The sequence below is a fragment of the Capsella rubella genome, unplaced genomic scaffold (genome assembly GCF_000375325.1).
Source record: "Capsella rubella cultivar Monte Gargano unplaced genomic scaffold, Caprub1_0 scaffold_6, whole genome shotgun sequence".
NCBI classification, from domain to species: Eukaryota; Viridiplantae; Streptophyta; class Magnoliopsida; order Brassicales; family Brassicaceae; genus Capsella; species Capsella rubella.
In genome coordinates this window covers 15,118,541-15,137,298 of record NW_006238918.1, presented here as the reverse complement: position 1 = coordinate 15,137,298, position 18,758 = coordinate 15,118,541, and the positions used below count along the sequence as shown (strand labels likewise).

General features: G+C 37.7%; 3 protein-coding genes and 2 pseudogenes across 5 annotated transcripts; all 5 read right to left on the bottom strand.

Annotated features, from left to right (window-relative positions):
- Positions 1 to 38: 38 nt before the first annotated feature.
- Positions 39 to 2,086, bottom strand: LOC17882346 (annotated as a pseudogene).
- Positions 2,087 to 3,918: 1,832 nt separating this feature from the next.
- On the bottom strand, positions 3,919 to 6,360 carry LOC17883950 (protein ACCELERATED CELL DEATH 6). Its single transcript, XM_006290148.1, has 3 exons — positions 5,493 to 6,360; positions 4,892 to 5,406; positions 3,919 to 4,602 (listed from the first exon to the last, which is right to left on the bottom strand). The coding sequence occupies exons 1-3, from the start codon at positions 6,358 to 6,360 to the stop codon at positions 3,919 to 3,921; spliced, it is 2,067 nt and encodes a 688-aa protein (XP_006290210.1).
- A 993-nt stretch (positions 6,361 to 7,353) lies between these two features.
- Positions 7,354 to 9,908, bottom strand: LOC17882196 (protein ACCELERATED CELL DEATH 6). 3 transcript variants are annotated; one of them, XM_023781024.1, is made up of 5 exons: positions 9,843 to 9,908; positions 8,897 to 9,741; positions 8,292 to 8,821; positions 7,981 to 8,217; positions 7,354 to 7,851 (listed from the first exon to the last, which is right to left on the bottom strand). In XM_023781024.1, exons 2-5 carry the CDS (start codon positions 9,732 to 9,734, stop codon positions 7,531 to 7,533), a joined length of 1,926 nt encoding a protein of 641 aa, XP_023636792.1. In that variant the 5' UTR covers positions 9,735 to 9,741; positions 9,843 to 9,908; the 3' UTR covers positions 7,354 to 7,530. The 3 variants fall into 3 exon arrangements, with proteins under 3 accessions (XP_023636792.1, XP_006289326.2, XP_023636793.1); XM_023781025.1 differs by having other exon boundaries at positions 7,795 to 7,895; XM_006289264.2 differs by having other exon boundaries at positions 7,354 to 8,217.
- A 2,008-nt stretch (positions 9,909 to 11,916) lies between these two features.
- On the bottom strand, positions 11,917 to 14,181 carry LOC17883436 (annotated as a pseudogene).
- Positions 14,182 to 14,560: 379 nt separating this feature from the next.
- LOC17883024 (E3 ubiquitin-protein ligase RMA1) lies at positions 14,561 to 16,441 on the bottom strand. Its single transcript, XM_006288472.2, has 2 exons — positions 16,282 to 16,441; positions 14,561 to 15,574 (listed from the first exon to the last, which is right to left on the bottom strand). Exon 2 carries the CDS (start codon positions 15,561 to 15,563, stop codon positions 14,814 to 14,816), a length of 750 nt encoding a protein of 249 aa, XP_006288534.1. The 5' UTR covers positions 15,564 to 15,574; positions 16,282 to 16,441; the 3' UTR covers positions 14,561 to 14,813.
- Positions 16,442 to 18,758: the final 2,317 nt, after the last annotated feature.

Genomic DNA, 18,758 nt, shown 5'->3' with positions numbered 1-18,758 from the left:
TCATTACGTAAAGATATAACAAAGGCTCTCTGTTAGTCTTAGGTACTTTCTTTCTTTTGGATGCCATCCTGATTCCAGGAGATCTTGGTAGTAGAAGTTTGTTCATCAATTATGCGGGTATCAACAATAGTCATTACAAATATCAGAAAATAGACACCGACGGCAGCAGGAATTCCAGGTATATGTAGGATAACGTGAGGGCCAAGGATGAAGACCATCAAACCGAAAAAGAATGCAAATGTAATGGTGAGCAAGACCACAAGCACTTTAACATGGATGAATGAAACAAGAACACCACAATAGAATGCCACCGACATGCACAGCAGAGAAAAAAACAGGGAAGGCAATGCCATATTCAAGGATCTGTGAACGAGTGTTGGATCTCCAAACTGCGACCATATTAGAGTAGCTATCGTGAAGACGGAGCATTGCATTGCCAGGGTGTTAAATACCAAAAAAAGGACAAGACTTGGGTCATGAGCCAGAGTTGCCATTCCCAGATTCGGAGCAGAGCTATTAAAACCACCAGGTATTGTAAAACCTGCAGCAAACGTCACGGTTGCTACCAGAGCTGCTACCACTAGGAGGGTGCTGACGTAGTCTTTCGTTTTGTCATAGTCTAGTGGTTTTGAGGGTCTTGTTATCCTTTTGAACCATCTATCACGCGGCGTGGATGCGTGAAAGTATAATAACACCATCAATGTCACCCTCTGTGATTGAAACTTGAGAGTCAAGTTTTAATTAAAAGCCTAAACTATGTGGGATTATCGGAACTCATACCTCGATGAACATGTAGTTCGGTTGCACTTTTGACTCGGCAATATCCAGAGCTGTTAAACCACTATTGTTTCGTGTGTACCTCCATTTTGTCTTGTGACTATTAGAAAATAGAAGGAAAAAAACAGTAAAAGGACGCCAGTTTATGGTGGCTATGTGCAGCGGTGTATTCCCATCCACATCTTGCTCCACCGTGAGATGTTTCTTCTTCATTTCCCTCGCGGCGATGTAACCCAAAAGTCCACTTCTAGTTCTCCCATACTTGGCTTCAATATGAACAATGTTCTGACCTTGTTTGTTAAGAAGGTATTTTGAATCTGGGCAACGCCTAATAAGTTCCTTAACAATATCCATATGCCCTGTCTCCACAGCAATATGGATTGGAAACGAACCATCATCGTTGCATACATAAACACTCCTTGTTGATAGGTCTAACAGCTTACATACTCCTTTATAATTCCCTATGGATGCTCCATATGAAAGACACGTCCTTCCTTCTTCATCTAGGACCTTAAAGGGAAAGTAAGTTAAAATCTCTCCCTTTAAGGTCATCCTCACCATTGCCTCTAGTATTCAGCATTGCTCTCACAAGTGAAACATCACCACCTTCTACTGCAAAATACAAGGGAGAGATGTTGTCTTTGTTTGCAAGAAATGAAGCTTGTTGGTTGGCCTTTAACAGACAAGCGGCTGTCTCCATATGGCGATCTTTTAAGGCTGCGTGCAGAGGAGTATCTCCGTCTTTGTCCTTGGAAATATACATGTTCAGTCTCTCCCTCTCTTCTTCAGGCAGTTTAGCTGAAACAAACGTTATTGCTGCAACAATAGCCTTAACAACATGTAATTGGCCAGCACAAGCAGCGACATGAAGTGGAAGCTGACCCTTTGTGTTTCGCACCAACAGAAGACAAGGGCATTCAGAGACTATGCTCTTCATTAGTTCAAGATGGTCCCATTTGGCAACAAGGTGAAGTATGGAATCTCCTTGCTCGCTCTTGAGACATGCCATCTGTGGTCTCAACTTCTCTAGGCATTTTTTGTTCCCTGCACTCACTTCACTAAAGAGCGTAGGGTTTATCAGCACAGATTCCTTGGGGAGGTTGAAAAGATCAGACAATCTGATATTGGTTAAGAACGACTCTGGCACAGTTTTGGTGTCTCTCGTGCAAACTCTTTCGACTTGAAGGGAAGAACGTAGTGAACGGAGTGTGGGGAAGTTACGGAAGTAGCTTCGTTTCCGTTCCTCATGAGACACATTGACTGATCTCTGAGCCTCAATTCTATCAAGACCAACTTCAAAACTGTCCATCTCTATCCTATAAAATCAGCACACGTACACAACAACAACATTAAAAACAAATTGTTTAATGAAACACATACATGAACTTGTATAAGAATAAAAAAAAAGAGATACATGCATACATCCAAGATACCTTAAAATTTACTAGTAGTAAATTAACCAACCAATTATTGCCGTGTAGAAGACAATCAATATTTATAATTTTTGAATTAAAATGATGGGAACGTGTGTAATTTGTTGACTTATATAAACATAGACAAAATATTCTTAGCCTTCGAAAGAAGCATGCACAAGAAAATTCCTACCTTCCAACAGTAGTAATTTAAGAAGACTCTCATCTGCAGCAATGTAAACAAGAGGAATCTGATACTACGACACATGTTACATGTTTAATGAAGATTGGGCTTTGTTTGTGAAGGATGTCGGAAACACAGTTTCAGTTACCTGAACAAACCGAACATTAATACTAAAAAGAAAAGGTGCACATCAACTTACCAAGAAGACAATGGGGAGAAAAATATAATACTGGACGATAGACTTTTTTTTTTTTTTTTTTGATAAGTTAATTCGATAGACTTATATAATTTCTTTAGTGTCTCAAGCCATGTGAGTGCACAGAGATTACTAATTAAGAGTGTAGTAGCTAGTAATAAACTTGTAGATGATTTAATTATTGCAAGGTCTTTTGTCAAGTCGAAGTAATCACTGTGCAAAGTCAATGGCTCACACATTGTCCATTAACAACCGCAATTATTGTGATTTCTTTAGCTACCACACACCATCGAATGTTCTAATATCATACCTACTCTGTAGATGTCCGTAAACTGCAATAGAAAAATAAAATTTGACCCGAGTTAAGAAACTGTTTAGTTGTTATTCAAGTCTTATCAACTTAGTTGAAGAAGACTTATTAGTGTGTAAACAAAATTTTGAGCGTGGATTCTAATTTTACATCAAAACTTAAACATCACAAACCAATGTGTAAAAGTTAAACTTGAACTGTTGAACACGATCATACCTATATAATTGAAGAAAAAAAAAGAAAAAAAGAAAGAAAGAAAAAAGAAACACCGTTAATTATTAAGAATCTATATACGAAACTATTTGTAGTTAGTTGGGTGAACATTTAAGAACGTGGAATCCTAGTTACTTTTTAAAAAAATGACCGAGACCTTATAATAGTATACTAATTAACCAACTAATACCATCTTAATCAAGACAACTCGAGTTTAAAACTTTTTAATCAGAACGAATGGAATAGGTGAAGTTGTGCGGTGTGTACGTACTCTATGATTTAAGTTAAAATATTGTATATGTAAATATATGGGTTCGTCCTAATTGTTAAATTACGAAGATATATATTAGATATACCTCATATTACTTGCCACTATTAATAATTCATTTTGGTCATTGGTGTCATCTTTCTAGTTAGTTTTGGCAATAAACATTTCTACAACAGATGAGGACTTAATCTTAAAAATTCAAAAGGCCATAGAAATAAATACATGTCAGATAATAGATTTATAATGTAGTAAATCTTTTCACTATAATTATATTAACTAACTTTACAAATTTCAGCTAATAGATTTTATTTGATATCACTAAACAATCTTCGTTTGCTATCACACTTGTAGTAATGATTTGGGTGTTACAAAATGAGGACATATTTTCCAAAAAACCATTACATTTTGCTTTGCAATGCATGTCACGTAGAAGCTAATTCGAAGAAGAAGAAAATAAGACAACACTAAATATCCAAGATAAAGAAAAGTGTACACCATACATGAATAAGAATACCCACAGGAAATATTTAGGATATATGACACCATTCCCTCTCTTAACTAGAGTTTGAAATTAATTTCGACGTTATCATTGCCTAAGATCTTGACAGACTTGTTAGCAGAGGAGGACTGATAACTTTCGTCGTCGTCATTAGCTGAAGCCACATAAACACCTAAGAACTTTCCTAACCAAGAAGGACTGCCAGTAACACGAAGAAGGAGGAAGTGAGGGAAAAACAATGAAAACATTACACTTAAGAAGGGCATAGATGATAAGTAAAGGACGACAATAAGCCATATAACATTCCCAGCTGCAATAACCATGGCGGAAAAGAATGCTAAGCTCATGAAATATATGGCAAAATAGACTGATGTCATGGCCGTCCTTACGGAACTCTGATATAAAGCAGGATCACCAAGTTGCGCCAATATGAGAGAAATTACTGCAAAAAATGAGGTTCCCAAAGCCGAAATATCAAATATCAGGAAAAGGATGAGACGAGGGTTAGTTACTAGATTTGCCATGCCTAAGTTCGGAGTAGAACTTCTAAAGCCGCCTGGTATTGTAAAACCAGCAGTAAACGTCACGGTGGCTATAAGAGCTGCCACCACTAGAAGAGCGTTGATGAAATCTTTGTTTGCGCCCCCCATAGGCGCTATTTGATTTAGTAACTTCATGGTATGCATGTATCTAGGATCGTCGTTTTTGTAGTGTGCGTCTACAAAGGCCACCAGTGTCAATCTCTGTAATCCAAACTCAAGGGGTCACTAGCTGTAAATTATCAATGTGAGACTACAAAATGCTGTTAAACAAGTACGAGATCAACTTTCTTCAATTCGGAAAATGGGGGGATCTCTGGTATGCAGCGGGTTTCCAATTGTGGCTTCAAACTAGAACATAATTTGTCGCCTATTCTTAATCTTTTCGATTTTTTAGCCCAAAAACGATGCACTTTTGTAAAAACGTTTATTTTTTCTTTTGAATATGATTTAACATTGCATTCAAAAAAAAAATGCTGTTAAACAGACATACCTCCCGAACGATGTAATTGGGTTGGAGATTTATCTCGGCAATATCCAGAGCTGCCAAGCCTATATTGTTTTGTATAAACAGGTTGTTTGGCCCTGCAAGATGACGTACAGCTCGAGGGCGCCACTTTATGGTGGCTAGATGCAGAGGCGTATTTCCATCCACATCTTGCTCATTCGCCAGACTACTATTGTGAAATTCACGTAGAATTCCAAACTTCCCACAATTAGCTGCAATGTGAAGAATGTTCTGATCTTTTCTGTTAAGCATGTACTTTGAAACTTTACAACGTTTTAGGATCTCATTGACAACTTTTATATGACCTTGCTCTGCTGCCACGTGAATTGGATAGGATCCATCATCATCACATACAAAAATACCCTTTGTTGATCGGTCTAGCAGGTTGCATACTGTTTCATGACAGCCAATGGATGCTCCAAACGAAAGACAAGTCCTTCCTTCTTCATCTCGTTCATCCATAAGATTTGGATATTCATTCAGAATAACATCGAGGGTACCTGCTCAAACAAGTGAAAATATCAATTCCCGATCCAGGTTTGAAGTTGTGGTCTTGCCAATCAATATTATTCAAAAAAAAACAAACCTATACTCATGGACTTCAAAGCCGCGTGTGCAAGATATTTTCTCCCTTCCAGTTGTGATTGTAAGTTGAACATACCCCCTTCATGGCCATCATTTCCCAACATTTCTCTTACAAGGGACACATATCCAGCTTCTACTGCCATATACAAGGGAGATATTCTGTCTTTATTCGCAAGAAACGAAGCACTGTGGTCTGCGTTTACCAGAGAGGAAGCGATCTTCATATAACCTCTTCTCAAGGCCAAGTTCAGAGCAGTATCTCCATTTATGTCCTTCAGAAGATATGTGTTCAAGCTCTTCCTCTCTTCTTTAGAAATCCCAGCTGACACGAATGTTACTGTCGCAACAAGAGCCTCAACAACAGCTGCATGACCAGCACTAGACGCCACATGGATTGGAAGCTGATCCTTTAAGTTTGGTTCCAATAAAAGGCATGGATACTCAGAGAAAATTCTCTTCACTAGTTCTAAATGACCCCATCTAGCGGCAAGATGAAGAATAGAATCTCCTCTGTCGTTCTTGAGGCATGCCAGTGGTGTTCCATGGCTTCTCAATTTCTCCAGCCATTCTTTGCCTCCACCACTCAGTGTGCTAAACATCTCGGCATTCATCAGCACATACTCACCAGGTAGATCAAAAAAATCAGACAGTCTGAGATCAATAAAGAACTCTGGCACAAAATCCTCAGTGTCTTCCATAGGCTGCGGCGTGGCTTCTCCTCTGCCTCGAAGGAAAGCTCGTGAACTGAGTGTGCGAAAGCTGTTGTTTATCTTATTCATGGAGAAGTATCTTTGTCTCCTTTGGTCATTAGACGAATCCGTTGAACTCTGTGACTCAATTGTATCTAGACGTGCTTCAGAAAAATCCATCTCAAACCTATATCATTCCACAAATAGTGGTTTGAAATGACAGTTTCACTTCTTCAACAATATGATAACAAAAAAAAAAGTAAACATACAAAGTCGAAGAAGGAGAGAGACTTACCAAGTGGAGGAAGAAGCAAAATAAAAAATGCAGGAGGAGTCACTAAATTAAAGCAGTAAAACTTGATGGAAGCAGAGAGACTCCATACATGTTCGTCCATTATATAAAACCAATTGAAGTCTTTTCTTATATATAAATGGACACAGTGTGGTGTCATGGTCATTCTTTAATCCGAAGTAAACCTTACATCGATGTGAGTGAGATCTTATACAGCTATTAGAGGTGGTAATCTATTTCTTATTTTATGGAAAAATTCAAATCTTCCTCTAAATGTCAACTAAAAGCCTTGATAAACGAATAAAATAAAAAAGGTCCCTCTAATGCGACGTGAACCTAATACATTGATCAAAGAGTTTTAGCCTTTGTAGGGCGTAAATCGTGAAGTTAAAACTGATATTGCCACATCGAGAAGATAGGCTTCAAATTGATCACAGAGCCCCAAATCTCTATACAAACTCATACCACTTCCATTTGTTTCTAACACAAATTTTATATTACTTTCTCTATGTTTCCTCACATTTCTAACACCACGTTGTAGACAAGAAATCCTGAAACAAGAGAATATAAAGGAGTCAGACACTTAGTCGGTGTCCATATCAACCAAGATCGAATGGTCAAGATGACAAACTTATCTAGAATAAGTCATGATGTTATGGTGAGAAATTAGTCAAGATTTTAAACTCTGGTACCACTCTTAGAGTACACTAGTCAAGATTTTGACTTTGGACTCGGAGTCAAAGTTTGGGTTCTATATGACTTGATAGGATAGTTCTCGAGAGGAAATAGCTCGTCAACCCATTCTTTTCACTATAAATTTTTTAGCAACTTTACAAATCTATGTGATTCAATAGTTGATAATAGAGATTTGCATTTATAGTCAAAAACAAACGCAAGTACACTTTAAAACCAAACTCTAGCTCACATAGAAGCAAATCCGGAAATGCATGTTTAGAAAGAAAAGACAATCCAAATTATTCAACATTATAGAGGAACTAAATAAGAAAACGTAAAAGGTGCATCAGAAAGAAGCATTCCCTTTTTTACTTTGTTTATTTTTATCTATAGTTTGTGACATTTGGTCCAAATTTGGATATATAATATCTCCAGAGAACTTCGCGCAGAGGCCTTCTTTGGTTTCCGCCGTCATCAATTGAATTCCCAAGATACACTAGAAACCACAACAACCTAGAACGAAAGCCAGACCTATGTAGAAGAGCGTGAGGTATAAACGTTGAGAGCATCAACATCAATGTGGGGATAGTCAAATAGATGTAGATGGAAAGAAGCCATGTAGCATTCCCAGCTACAATAACCATGGCGAAAAAGAAGGCAAAGCTCATGAAGTATATAGCCAAATACAGACATAGCATGGCCGCCTGGACGGAAATATGATATAACGCAGGATCACCTAATTGCACCACTATGAGAAAAACTACAGACATAAATGAGGTTTCCAGTGCCATAATGTCAAATATCAGGAAAGCGATGAGACAAGGGTTAGTTACTAGATTTGCCATGCCCAAGTTTGGATTTGAGCTTCTGACTCCACCTGGTATAGTAAATCCAGCAGTAAACGTCACCGTCGCTATAAGAGCTGCCACTACTAGAAGAGCGTTGATGTAATCTTTGTTTCCGCCATCCTTAGGCTTTATTGGTCTAGTTAGCCCCATGGTGTGTGGTGTATCCCTAAATGTAGGATAGTTTTTGAACTGAGCATCTGCTAAGGCCATCAGTGTCAACCTCTGCAATCCGGCACTCAAGAGTCACATGCAGTACATAATTGATGTAAGATTAGAAAGTGGTAAACTAGACATACCTCCCGAAAGATGTAATGGGGTTGCAGATTTACGTCGGCAATATTCAGAGCTGTCAATCCCTTATTGTTCTGTGTTAACAGGTTCTTTTTCCCTGCAAGGCAATGAATAGCTCTAGGCCGCCACTTTATGGTTGCTAGATGCAGAGGTGTATTCCCATCCACATCTTGCTCATTACTCAGATGGTAGTATGTACTTTCACATGTAGTTAAGTGGTCTAGAATTGAAAGGTTCCCACTTTCAGCTGCGATGTGAAGGATGTTCTGTCCTTTTCTGTTTAGCAGATGCTTTGAATATGGACACCGTTGCAGCATCGCAATGACAACTTCAATATGACTATTCTCTACTGCCATGTGGATTGGATAGGATCCATCATCATCACATACAAAAACACTCTCTGTTGATCTTTCTAAGAGCTTGCACACTCCTTTATAGTATCCCATTGATGCTCCAAACATAAGACAAGTCCTTCCTTTTTCATCTCGCTCATCCACTACACTTGGATATTTATTAAGAATAACTTCAAGGACATCTGCTCAAACAAGATTCAGTTAATTATTCAGGTTTGAACTTATGATCCTGCAAATTAGTAAAAAGTAGAACAAACCTGTACTCATGGACTTCAAAGCTGCGTGTGCAAGATATTTTCTCCCTTCTAAGTTAAAATTTGTCCCTTCCGTACCATTATTCCCTAACATTGCTTTTACAAGGGACAAATCCCCAGCTTCTACTGCCAAATACAAGGGAGATATTCCGTCTTTACTTGCAAGAAACGAAGCTTGTTGGTTCGCTTTCACCAAAAAGAGAGCAACCTCCATATAGCGTCTTTTCAAGGCCAAGTTCAGAGCAGTATCTCCATTTATGTCCTTTAGAACATATGGATTCAGCCTCTCCCTATCTTCTTCCACCAGTTTATCAGAAAAAAATGTTACCGACGCTACAAGAGCCTCAACAACTGCTGAATGGCCAACACGAGCAGCCAAATGAAGCGGAAGTTGATCCTTCGAGTTTGCTTCCAATAAAAGGCATGGCCATTCGGAGACAATACTCTTCACTAGTTCTAGATGACTCCATGTAGCAGCAAGATGAAGAACAGAATCTCCTCGATTGTTCTTGAGACATGCTAGTGGTGTTCCAAGGCTTCTCATTTTTTCCAGCCATTCTTCGTTCCCATCACTCAGTGTGCTTAGCATCACCGCATTCATGACCACATATTCACCAGGGAGATCAAAAAGATCCGACCATCTCAGATTAATAAGATACTCCGGTACAGACTCAGTGTCTTTGGCTTTTCCTCTGGCTCGAAGGAAACCTCGTGAACTGAGTGTGCGAAAGCCGTTGTTTATCTTATTCATGGAGAAGCATCCTTGTCTCCTTTGGTCTTGAGACGACTCAGTTGAACTCTGTGACTCAATTTTATCTAGACGCGCTTCAGAACAATCCATCTCAAACCTAAGTCATCCCACAAATTTTTTGAAATGATAGTTTCAGCTCTCCAAAAATAACAAAAAAGAAATGTAAACATACCAAGTCGAAGAGGGGGAGAGACTTACCAAGTGGAGGAGGAAGAAGAAATCAGAATTACCGGAGGAGTTGCTAAAGCTTGATGAAAGAGAGAGTCCATTTTATATAACCAAAGTCAGTGTAGAAACAGAGTGAAGGTCTTTTTTAATCCTAAGTAAAGCGTAATATCTCGATGTGTGTGAGGTCTTGTGGACTGTTGTAATTTCTTTCTTAGTTTATGAAGGCTAGAACAAGTTGACTTTGTAAACATCCGACTGTGCGCCATTAATGACGGAATTTTTTTATTACTGAGAGCTAGCTGATGACTTGACATATACATCTATATCTACAACAATAATAAAGATCATATTTTAGACAGTGCAGGAGCAGAAGAAAATTATAAAACTAAACTATTCAATGAATCTAGTATCTTGATCAAAGAGTTTTTAGCCTTTTAGGATTTATGAGTTTACCACACGGAAATGGCTAATGAGTTTATTGGAACTGCATTAAAATACGTAAATCAGGCCTATCAACCTCACCTTTCATGTAAACAGCACTGCCCCAAATCTATACTAACTTAAGTTAACTTAAGCAACTTCGATTTTTGTTTTTAACAGGAACTGTATGTTTCTTTGTCTACGTTTCCCTACATTTCAGAAAATAATAGTAGCACCAAGCTGGCGACTAGAAATCCTAAAACAAGAGAAGACACAGAAGCCTAACTCTTAGTAAGTCTTTATCAACCAAAATCAAGCTGATCGAGAAAAAGAAATGTTATGGTGAAAATGAAATTAGACATACCTCTCGGAAGATGTAGTGGGGTTCAGATTTAGTTCGACTATATCCAGAGCTGTCAAAGCCGCTATTAATTTGTATGAAGAGGTTTTCTTGCCCTGCAAGGCAATGAGCAGCTCTAGAAGCAGAGGTGTAGTCCCATCCACATCTTTCTCATTCGCCAGACAGTTTGTTTGTTCACTTGTCGTCAAATGACAGACAAAAACACCATCCGTCAGGGTACATACTCCTTAATAATACCACATTTAAACTCCAAACGAAAGAGAGGTCCTTCCTTCATCTCACTCATCCACAAGACTTGGATACATTGAGTTGCTTCACAGAGACTATATTCTTCATGTTGCTGCAAAGCATGGGAAACTTGAAGTTATCAAGTTTATCATAAGATGTTATAGAATAAGAACAAATAAAATTTGATCAATGAACCATATGTGGATGGAAACACACTGAACAGCCTGATGCCACCAAAAACTGGCACCCTAAAGTTGTGAGTATGTTTACTTGGGGCCATATAGTTGACCTGAAAAAATAAAAGACTATAATGGTTTCACAGCTTTAGATATAGCTGAATATTATTGGTTTGAGCTACGTATTTTAACAGGTAATATGACGAAGATGTCCCACCCAATATTACCATGTGCATATACCTTCTCCACTAATGCTTGTATGCTGTATATGCAGAGCTTGATATGGCTTAATTTGATCAATGATGTTGCACCAAGAGGTTCCGATCCAGTTTCAGAAAGTCTTATATCATTCAAGAAGTCAGATGGTGGAAAGTAAATATATCAAGTCAAAACTCTTCCATTGGTTGCAACTCTTGTCGTCACTCAGCCACCATGACTTTTACTGCAGGATTTACACCACCAGGTGGCTACAACGGCTCTGTTCCCAAGTTGGGAATGGCCATTTTTGGCCAAGAAAAGAGCTGTTTAGTCTTTCTTGTATGCGACACATTACCGATCTACTCCTCTATCATAACAATAGTTGTTCTCATTTGGGCATAGCTCGGTTATCTTTCTCTTATACTCAAAAGTCTTCACAAGCATATGAATATCCCAAAGAAAGAAATACAAGTGCACTGTCGAGAAGAAAAAGAAAAAAAAAGAAATACAAGTGCACATCTAGTAGTCTTGGCTAATGTGCAACTCCAAAGATACATAACAACAAAGAATGGTTCCAGTATTTTTTAAGTAAAACAATTCTATTGGTACAAAACAGAAACACAAGCAAATAAAACCACAACAAAGGAAAGAAATCGAAACAAAATGTCAAGTTTAACAAGTAGTGGATCATACAACTTCGATGTATGTGAGAAAAATGCGCTCTTTTAGCTACTTTCTTTCTCTTGGATGAGATGATTCCTACCTGAGATCTTTGGAGCAGGAGCCTTTTTGTAGCTGTCTTCATTGAAGAAATATAGAAATTGCATGAAATAAAGACCAAAGATACCCCCAGGAAGGCCAGGTATTTGTAGTAACACGTGAGGGCCAAGGATAAAGAGCATCGTAAAGACGAAGACCACAGATGTAATGTCGAGGAAGATCATAAGCCCCTTAACATGCGAAAATGCAACAAAGACGCCACAATAGAATGCCACCGGCATGCAGAGAAGAGCGAAAAACAGTGATGGCAATGCCACATTTAAGGATTTCTGAACAAGTGCTGGATCGCCCAGCTGCGCCCAGATTAGAGTAGCTATCGTCAAGATGGAGCTTTGCATTGCCAGGATGTCAAATACCATAAAATAGACGAGCTTGCGGTCATTGGCTAGAGTTGCGCTGCCCAATTTGGGACCTGAGCTATTAAAGCCACCAGGTATTGTAAATCCAGCAGCAAACGTCACCGTTGCTACAAGAGCTGCCACCACTAAAAGAGTGTTGATGTAGTCTTTGACTTTGTCACCAGCTGGTGGATCTGATGGCTTTGTTATGCTTTTCCTGTTGAAGTATAATAACACCACCAGTGTCACCCTCTGCAATCCAAACAACAGACTATAAAAAGTCAAGAAGATAAATAAAATTCATAGTTCAATGTGAGATTATAGTGGGAAATCAGAGATACCTCAATAAAGATGTAGTTGGGTTGCAGATTTGACTCGGCGATATCAAGAGCTGTTAAACCACAATTGTTCCGCATGTGTATCCATTTACCCTGGTTTAAAAATAGAAGCAAGAAAAGAGAACGAGGGCGCCACTTCAAAGTAGCCAAGTGGAGAGGTGTATTTCCATCCACATCTTGCTTTTCCATCAGGTCCCTATTAAATCTCCGGAAATGAAGGTAAAGAAACCCTGCAGCTCTCCCACTCATCGCTGCAATGTGAAAAATGTTCTGACCATGTTTGTTAAGAAGGTATTTTGAATCTGGACAACGTTTTAGAATCTCTCTCAGAACTCTGGGATGAAATTTCTCTGCAGCAATATGGATCGGGAAGGATCCATCGTCGTTGCACACATAGACACTCTTAGTTGATCGGTCTAACAGGTTGCATACTCCTTCATAAAACCCTATGGATACTCCAAATGAAAGGCAAGTAAAGGCAAGTCATTCCTTCTTCATCTCGCTCGTCCTCAAGATTTGGATATTCGTTAAGAGTAACATTGAGGACATCTGCTAGAAAAAAAGTGGGAAGATATGAATTACTAGCGCTAGAACACACCTACCCAAGATTCATCTCCTAACGGTTGCATATATTTGAGAAAAGAAAATGCAGCTGCCAATCGGTTAAAAGGAAAAACAGAACCTGTATTCTTGGCCTTCAGAGCCGCGTGCACAAGACATTTTCTCCCTTCCAACTGCGAATCTTGTTTATTATTGTCTGTAGTTTTCGACATTGCTGTCACAACGATTACCTTTCCTGCTTCAACTGCCAAATGCAAGGGAGATATTCCATCTTTATTTGCATGAAACGAAGCTTGTTGGTATGCGTCCACCAGTCTACCAACAGTCTTCACACGAGGGGATTTCAAGGCTAAGTGCAGAGGAGTATCTCCATTTATGTCCTTTGCAACATACAGGTTCAGGTTTTGCTTCTCTTCTTCAGAAGATTTAGCTAGGACAGATGTTAATGTCGCAACAAGAGCATTAACAACATCTACATGACCAGCACGAGCTGCCACATGAAGCGGAAGCTGATCCCTCGAGTCTAGCTCCAGAAGAAGACATGGGCATTCAGAGACTATGCTCTTCACTAGTTCAAGACGACCCCAAACTGCAGCAACGTGAAGAACAGAATCTCCTTGTTCGCTTTTTAGACAAGCCATTGGCTTACCGTAGCTTTTTAACTTCTCCACCCATTCTTTCTTCCCCGCGCTCACTGCGCTATGGATCTGAGGACACATAGGCACATATTCACCGGGGATGTTAAACAGATCAGACAACCTGATATTGGTATAGAAGTCCGGCAAAGACCCCTGAGCCTCAATTCTATCTACTTCAGAACTGTCCATCTTAAACCTAAAATCATCCCACAAATAGTTTAAAACACAATTTTAAACAGAGTGAAGAAGAGGAGAGACACTTACCAAGAAGATGAGAAGCAGATCAGAAATGCAAGACGAATGGCTAAAGCTTGACGGATGAGAGACTCTATGTTCGTCCATTTATAAAACTCCCACTGTGTCTAGAGTTCAGTATGAGTGTAATCAAAGTCAATGCAGAAACAGAGTGAAAGCCTTTCTTTAATCTGAAATAAACCTAACACCTCGATTACAGAAATAGTCTTTAGGGTGCAATAGTAGAAACAGAGAAAAAGTCTTTTTTTAAATCCAAAATAAGCCTATCACCTCGATTGTATATTTGTAGCCTGTAGGATATAATTGGTAATCAGAAGTCAACTTCAATAATCAAGAACCTATGTTTACATACCCCAACAAAAATAAATGTTGATTAACTTCAATTATAGCAACTTTGATTTGTTTCCAGCACAAATGTACATTTCTTCGATTGTGTTTCCTTCGCACTTAAAAGTAAACAGTCGAAAAGCCAAGTTTTATTTTTCTCCTCATAGGCTAAGGTATACACACGTGCTAATCAGGCCCATTAACATGGCCTCTAATCTTAGACGGCACTATCCTCCAGACCAAAACTACACAAAATGTAACCCAGCACAAACTCCTCAACATTAAGCAACTTTGATTTGTTTCCAACACAAATGTACATTTCTTTGACTATGTTTCCTTACACTTAAAAGTGAACAGTAGAACCAACCTATCTATGAGAACCTAAAACAAGAGAAGACACAGAACAACACAACACACAGAGAAGACAAAGATTCTTCCCAGTGATTTATCCGCCTGCATAATCCGCCTTCTCATCCTCGGCCCGCTTGTCCCAGCGAGATTGTAAGTGTCCGGATATGCAAATCTATCCATCACTTGTGTTCCAAACAATCTAGTAGCTACCATTTCTCCAACCATCACCATCACTGGATCCAAAACAGCAGAGTATGATAAACTGTTGGAACTCATCACCCCTGAGACAGGGTAGTAACCTTCCTGTGGGCTATTGAAATGACCCCGTTGTGATAACCGCAGGTCGGCACTAGAATAAGGCGAATTCGGTATCTCAAGCCGGTAAACTGGTCCCAGTGGTCTTTTAGGCACAAGGTTTTTACTTTCTTCCTGAGTTGTGCAACGGCCTCTGCCATACAAAGGAACCAGAGTAGAATGAGACACTTTAGATTTACAAACAGGACACTGTCTATGTCTTTGGTATTCATCACTTGTCGAGAAACTCTGTACATCAAGCCATTTGTGAATACAGGGCCAGCAGAAGAGGTGACCACAGAGAGTCACAACTGGGTCTTGCACAGAGTCTAAGCAAATATTGCAGTCGAAATTCGAATCATCGCTATCATCAGAAGGAACCGAGACAGAGATGGGTTCAGGTTTCTTGCTCTTGAAACAAAATGCACCTTCCCCATAGAGTTCTCCCGGTACTGCAGCATCTTCAAAAGATTGATCCAAGGCCATTGGTCAAAATCCTGAAAAAAGAAAAAGTGTTTTTTTCCAGCATTAGATCAAGATGAATGCATTAGTTTTCTTATACAAACAACAAACGTAGTTATCAATAAAATTTACAAGTGAAACACACAAAGATAGCCTATTTACTTCCAGATGGGAATTAGGTTATTCAGAAAAGGATTTAAAAAAACCCAAAACTCCAAAAATCACACAGGACCTAAACCCTTTAAATCTATAAGAACCCTAAAAATTTGAAATTTTAGAAACCGACGAAATCATTAAAAAGTCCAGATTCAACACGAGCTGGGTTTTGGCTATACAGATTAAAAACCTTGGAATTGGAAGTAAAGAATATTCCAAAGACTCGTAACTCGATCATCAAAATACAAACTTGATCATCATCGTCGGATCAAATATTAGCTTAAGAAAACAACAAATCCGATAAAAAATTTATCGCAAACCCACCAAGAAAGACAAAAAGAGAGAACGACTGGATTATATAAGACTTAGCAGAAACAGAGAGACACAACAAAACTCACCACCTTAACGAAAGTTCAACACCAATTCAAAAATATCTAAAGAGGGAAAAAAAAAACAAAAACCCAAATCAAAAGACGGAGAAATTTCTGGAGTCAGAGATACACATTTATGTGTGTGTGTACGCAAAGACACGTATATATGAAGGAACTATGAAGAGTGAGAGAGAGAGAGATTCAGGGAAACGAACCAGAGAGAATCGGCGGCGTTTGAGGGAAACCCTAAGAAACTGTGTCAATGGTTGATTTATAGATTTGTGAGCAGAGAAGAAAAGATATTAAACCCAGAGAGAGAGAGAGAGAGAGGAAGAAGCGGAGAGGAAAAAATCTGGTTTTTGTAGAAGCCGAGACGAGGAAGAGAGAGAGACAGTGAAGAATAAATAAGCAAAGACCCAAAAGAATTTAATATAATAATAATGATGCCTCGAAATCGAGAACGTAATGATCTCTTCACTGACGTGGCGATGTGATTTTTTAGATAACTCTCTTTTCTGTTTTGTATATCTATAAAAAAAAAAAATATCCAAGTTAATTAGTATATTGATTCGCCTGAGGTTTTTTTATAAGCTAGTGGTTTTCTATGTCATCAAATATTTAATTAAATATTAACCTCTCAAAATTTGGTTATTTAAAATATCAATTAGATTTTTTATTAATTTATTAAGACCGTCTATTAATTTTATAGTGTCAAATTGCAGAGACTTTTATACGACGATGATACAGTGAAAAACATTTTATATGTTGGGAAACATATCAAATATTAGATATATGCAAATTTACATACCATAACCAAAAATAGAAGCCAATCCACATATTCCATAAACACCAAATCTTTATGTAGAAGTAATACATTATCCAAAAAAAATTAAAAATAGAAAACTTTTAAATTTTTAACATACTTGAGGATATATCAAGAGATTTTACTTCTACAACTAGAATACGTCTCTATTGGATTTTTTTTTTTTTTTTTTTAAGAGTATTTTGTTATGGTAAACTACTAGTAGATATAATAGAGTTTACTTGTATCACAAAACACTCTTTTTTATCTTTTTCAAGTAATTTGGTTGAGTGGGAAAACAAAAGGACCATTTCATGATGTGTTAACGCTCGTGTCACAAATGTCATACCACTTCTTTGTTAGGTGCATTGCATTCACCCCACTAAAAGAAAATTGTATGCACATTTGTAAGGTAAGCGATAAATAAATAAAAATTATTTGTACGTTTTTCACAAGTCAAAATTTTGTGAATATATCCCCAACTCATAATTGCCAATATTTTTTTGTCTTTTTAGTCAACAAATGCCAATGTTAAACAAAAATTTAGATTCCAATCAAATTAAGCACCAAATATTTCAACATGTTTAAGTAAGTTAATCAATGGTCGACAAGAGAGAACAATGTACATGGAAGGAGTAAGTTAACTGACCAATGGATGATGATTAATTAACACTAGTACAATTTCTTAATTACTACTACTAAATTGATAAAGAAATCTTAGTGAGAAAGGTGGTGATTGGTTGGAGTGAAGAACTCAAAAAAGAGAAAAAAAAAAAAGGAGTAATGAGAGGTTGGAGATGGGCTCTCTTCACGCTTTGCGTCAGACCTTTCACAGCTAACGACGATGAGAGCTCTCATCTCACATTAAACAAACCTCAAGAGTCACGCATTCTCTGTTTTGCTTTGTGGGGAACTTTTTATTTTATTAATTGTTCTTGAGTTATACACTTATACTACTGTTTCTTTAAATAAATTGGAAGCCGATATGGTTTAGAGTGAACGGTTATGTAGACCTTTCAAATTGTAATCTACATTGCATTAAACCAAAATACTCTAGTATACGTATTAAGAGTGTTTAACGTAATGGTATCATAAACCGTTCGATCTAAACCATAATCTAATAGCCGAATCTTTAAGTGATTAGGCGCAAAACAAAAACAAACTATAATGAATGAGGATTTGTTAGATATATATCATCGGACTAATTCTCCTGAGGCGTGGACTAGTTCCTTCTTCGGAAAATTATTTGGTGTGATTGGTTTTCAATTATTAATTCAATGGTTTCATGATACACGTTAAGTACTTGTGTAGATTAATTAGTGGTTATTTAAACTTTATTAGAACGTCGTTATTCATCTTCAACACGTAAACATCTCTCAGGTTTTCTTCGGATCAACTCTTCTTATCCTTCTTTAATGCAATGTTAATTAAGAATAAATAAACTTGTGTGTTTGTTTAATCTTCGCTACAAAACTAAACTTTTTTTTTTTTATTGATAATGTTGACTATCAACTTCCATTTAGTTTTTGATTTCTGTCAATATATATATACATTTGTAATTGTGTTATTACATGATATTTGTGTTTAAATAGGTATGAAAACATATGCATCGTGAAACATGCATGAAGTGAAACAATGATATATAGTTCCGTTGTGTATAATTTATTCGTTGAAAATATTAGAAAAAGCTAGTGTTCATCTTAACCGAACATTTGAATATTCGGAAACATATATATATCCACCGTTTCAATGTTTTGTTATTCATCTGATCCAACTGCAACTCGTCGTTTGGTAGGAGAATATGGCCGACAATCAAAATCAAATGATTGAAACGTTGTCCGCTTGTTAATATTATAAACATCGATCAAACTAAAGTCTTCATACAAGTAT

Coding starts and splice junctions, on each gene's coding strand:
- LOC17883950 (XM_006290148.1), bottom strand. CDS start 6,360: ATGGATTTTTCTGAAGCACGTCTAGATACAATTGAGTCACAGAGTTCA. Junction 5,407..5,492: donor TTTGAAGTCCATGAGTATAG/GTTTGTTTTTTT, acceptor TTGTTTGAGCAG/GTACCCTCGATGTTATTCTG. Junction 4,603..4,891: donor CCAATTACATCGTTCGGGAG/GTATGTCTGTTT, acceptor TTTGGATTACAG/AGATTGACACTGGTGGCCTT.
- LOC17882196 (XM_006289264.2), bottom strand. CDS start 9,734: ATGGATTGTTCTGAAGCGCGTCTAGATAAAATTGAGTCACAGAGTTCA. Junction 8,822..8,896: donor TTTGAAGTCCATGAGTACAG/GTTTGTTCTACT, acceptor TTGTTTGAGCAG/ATGTCCTTGAAGTTATTCTT. Junction 8,218..8,291: donor CCCATTACATCTTTCGGGAG/GTATGTCTAGTT, acceptor GCCGGATTGCAG/AGGTTGACACTGATGGCCTT.
- LOC17883024 (XM_006288472.2), bottom strand. CDS start 15,563: ATGGCCTTGGATCAATCTTTTGAAGATGCTGCAGTACCGGGAGAACTC.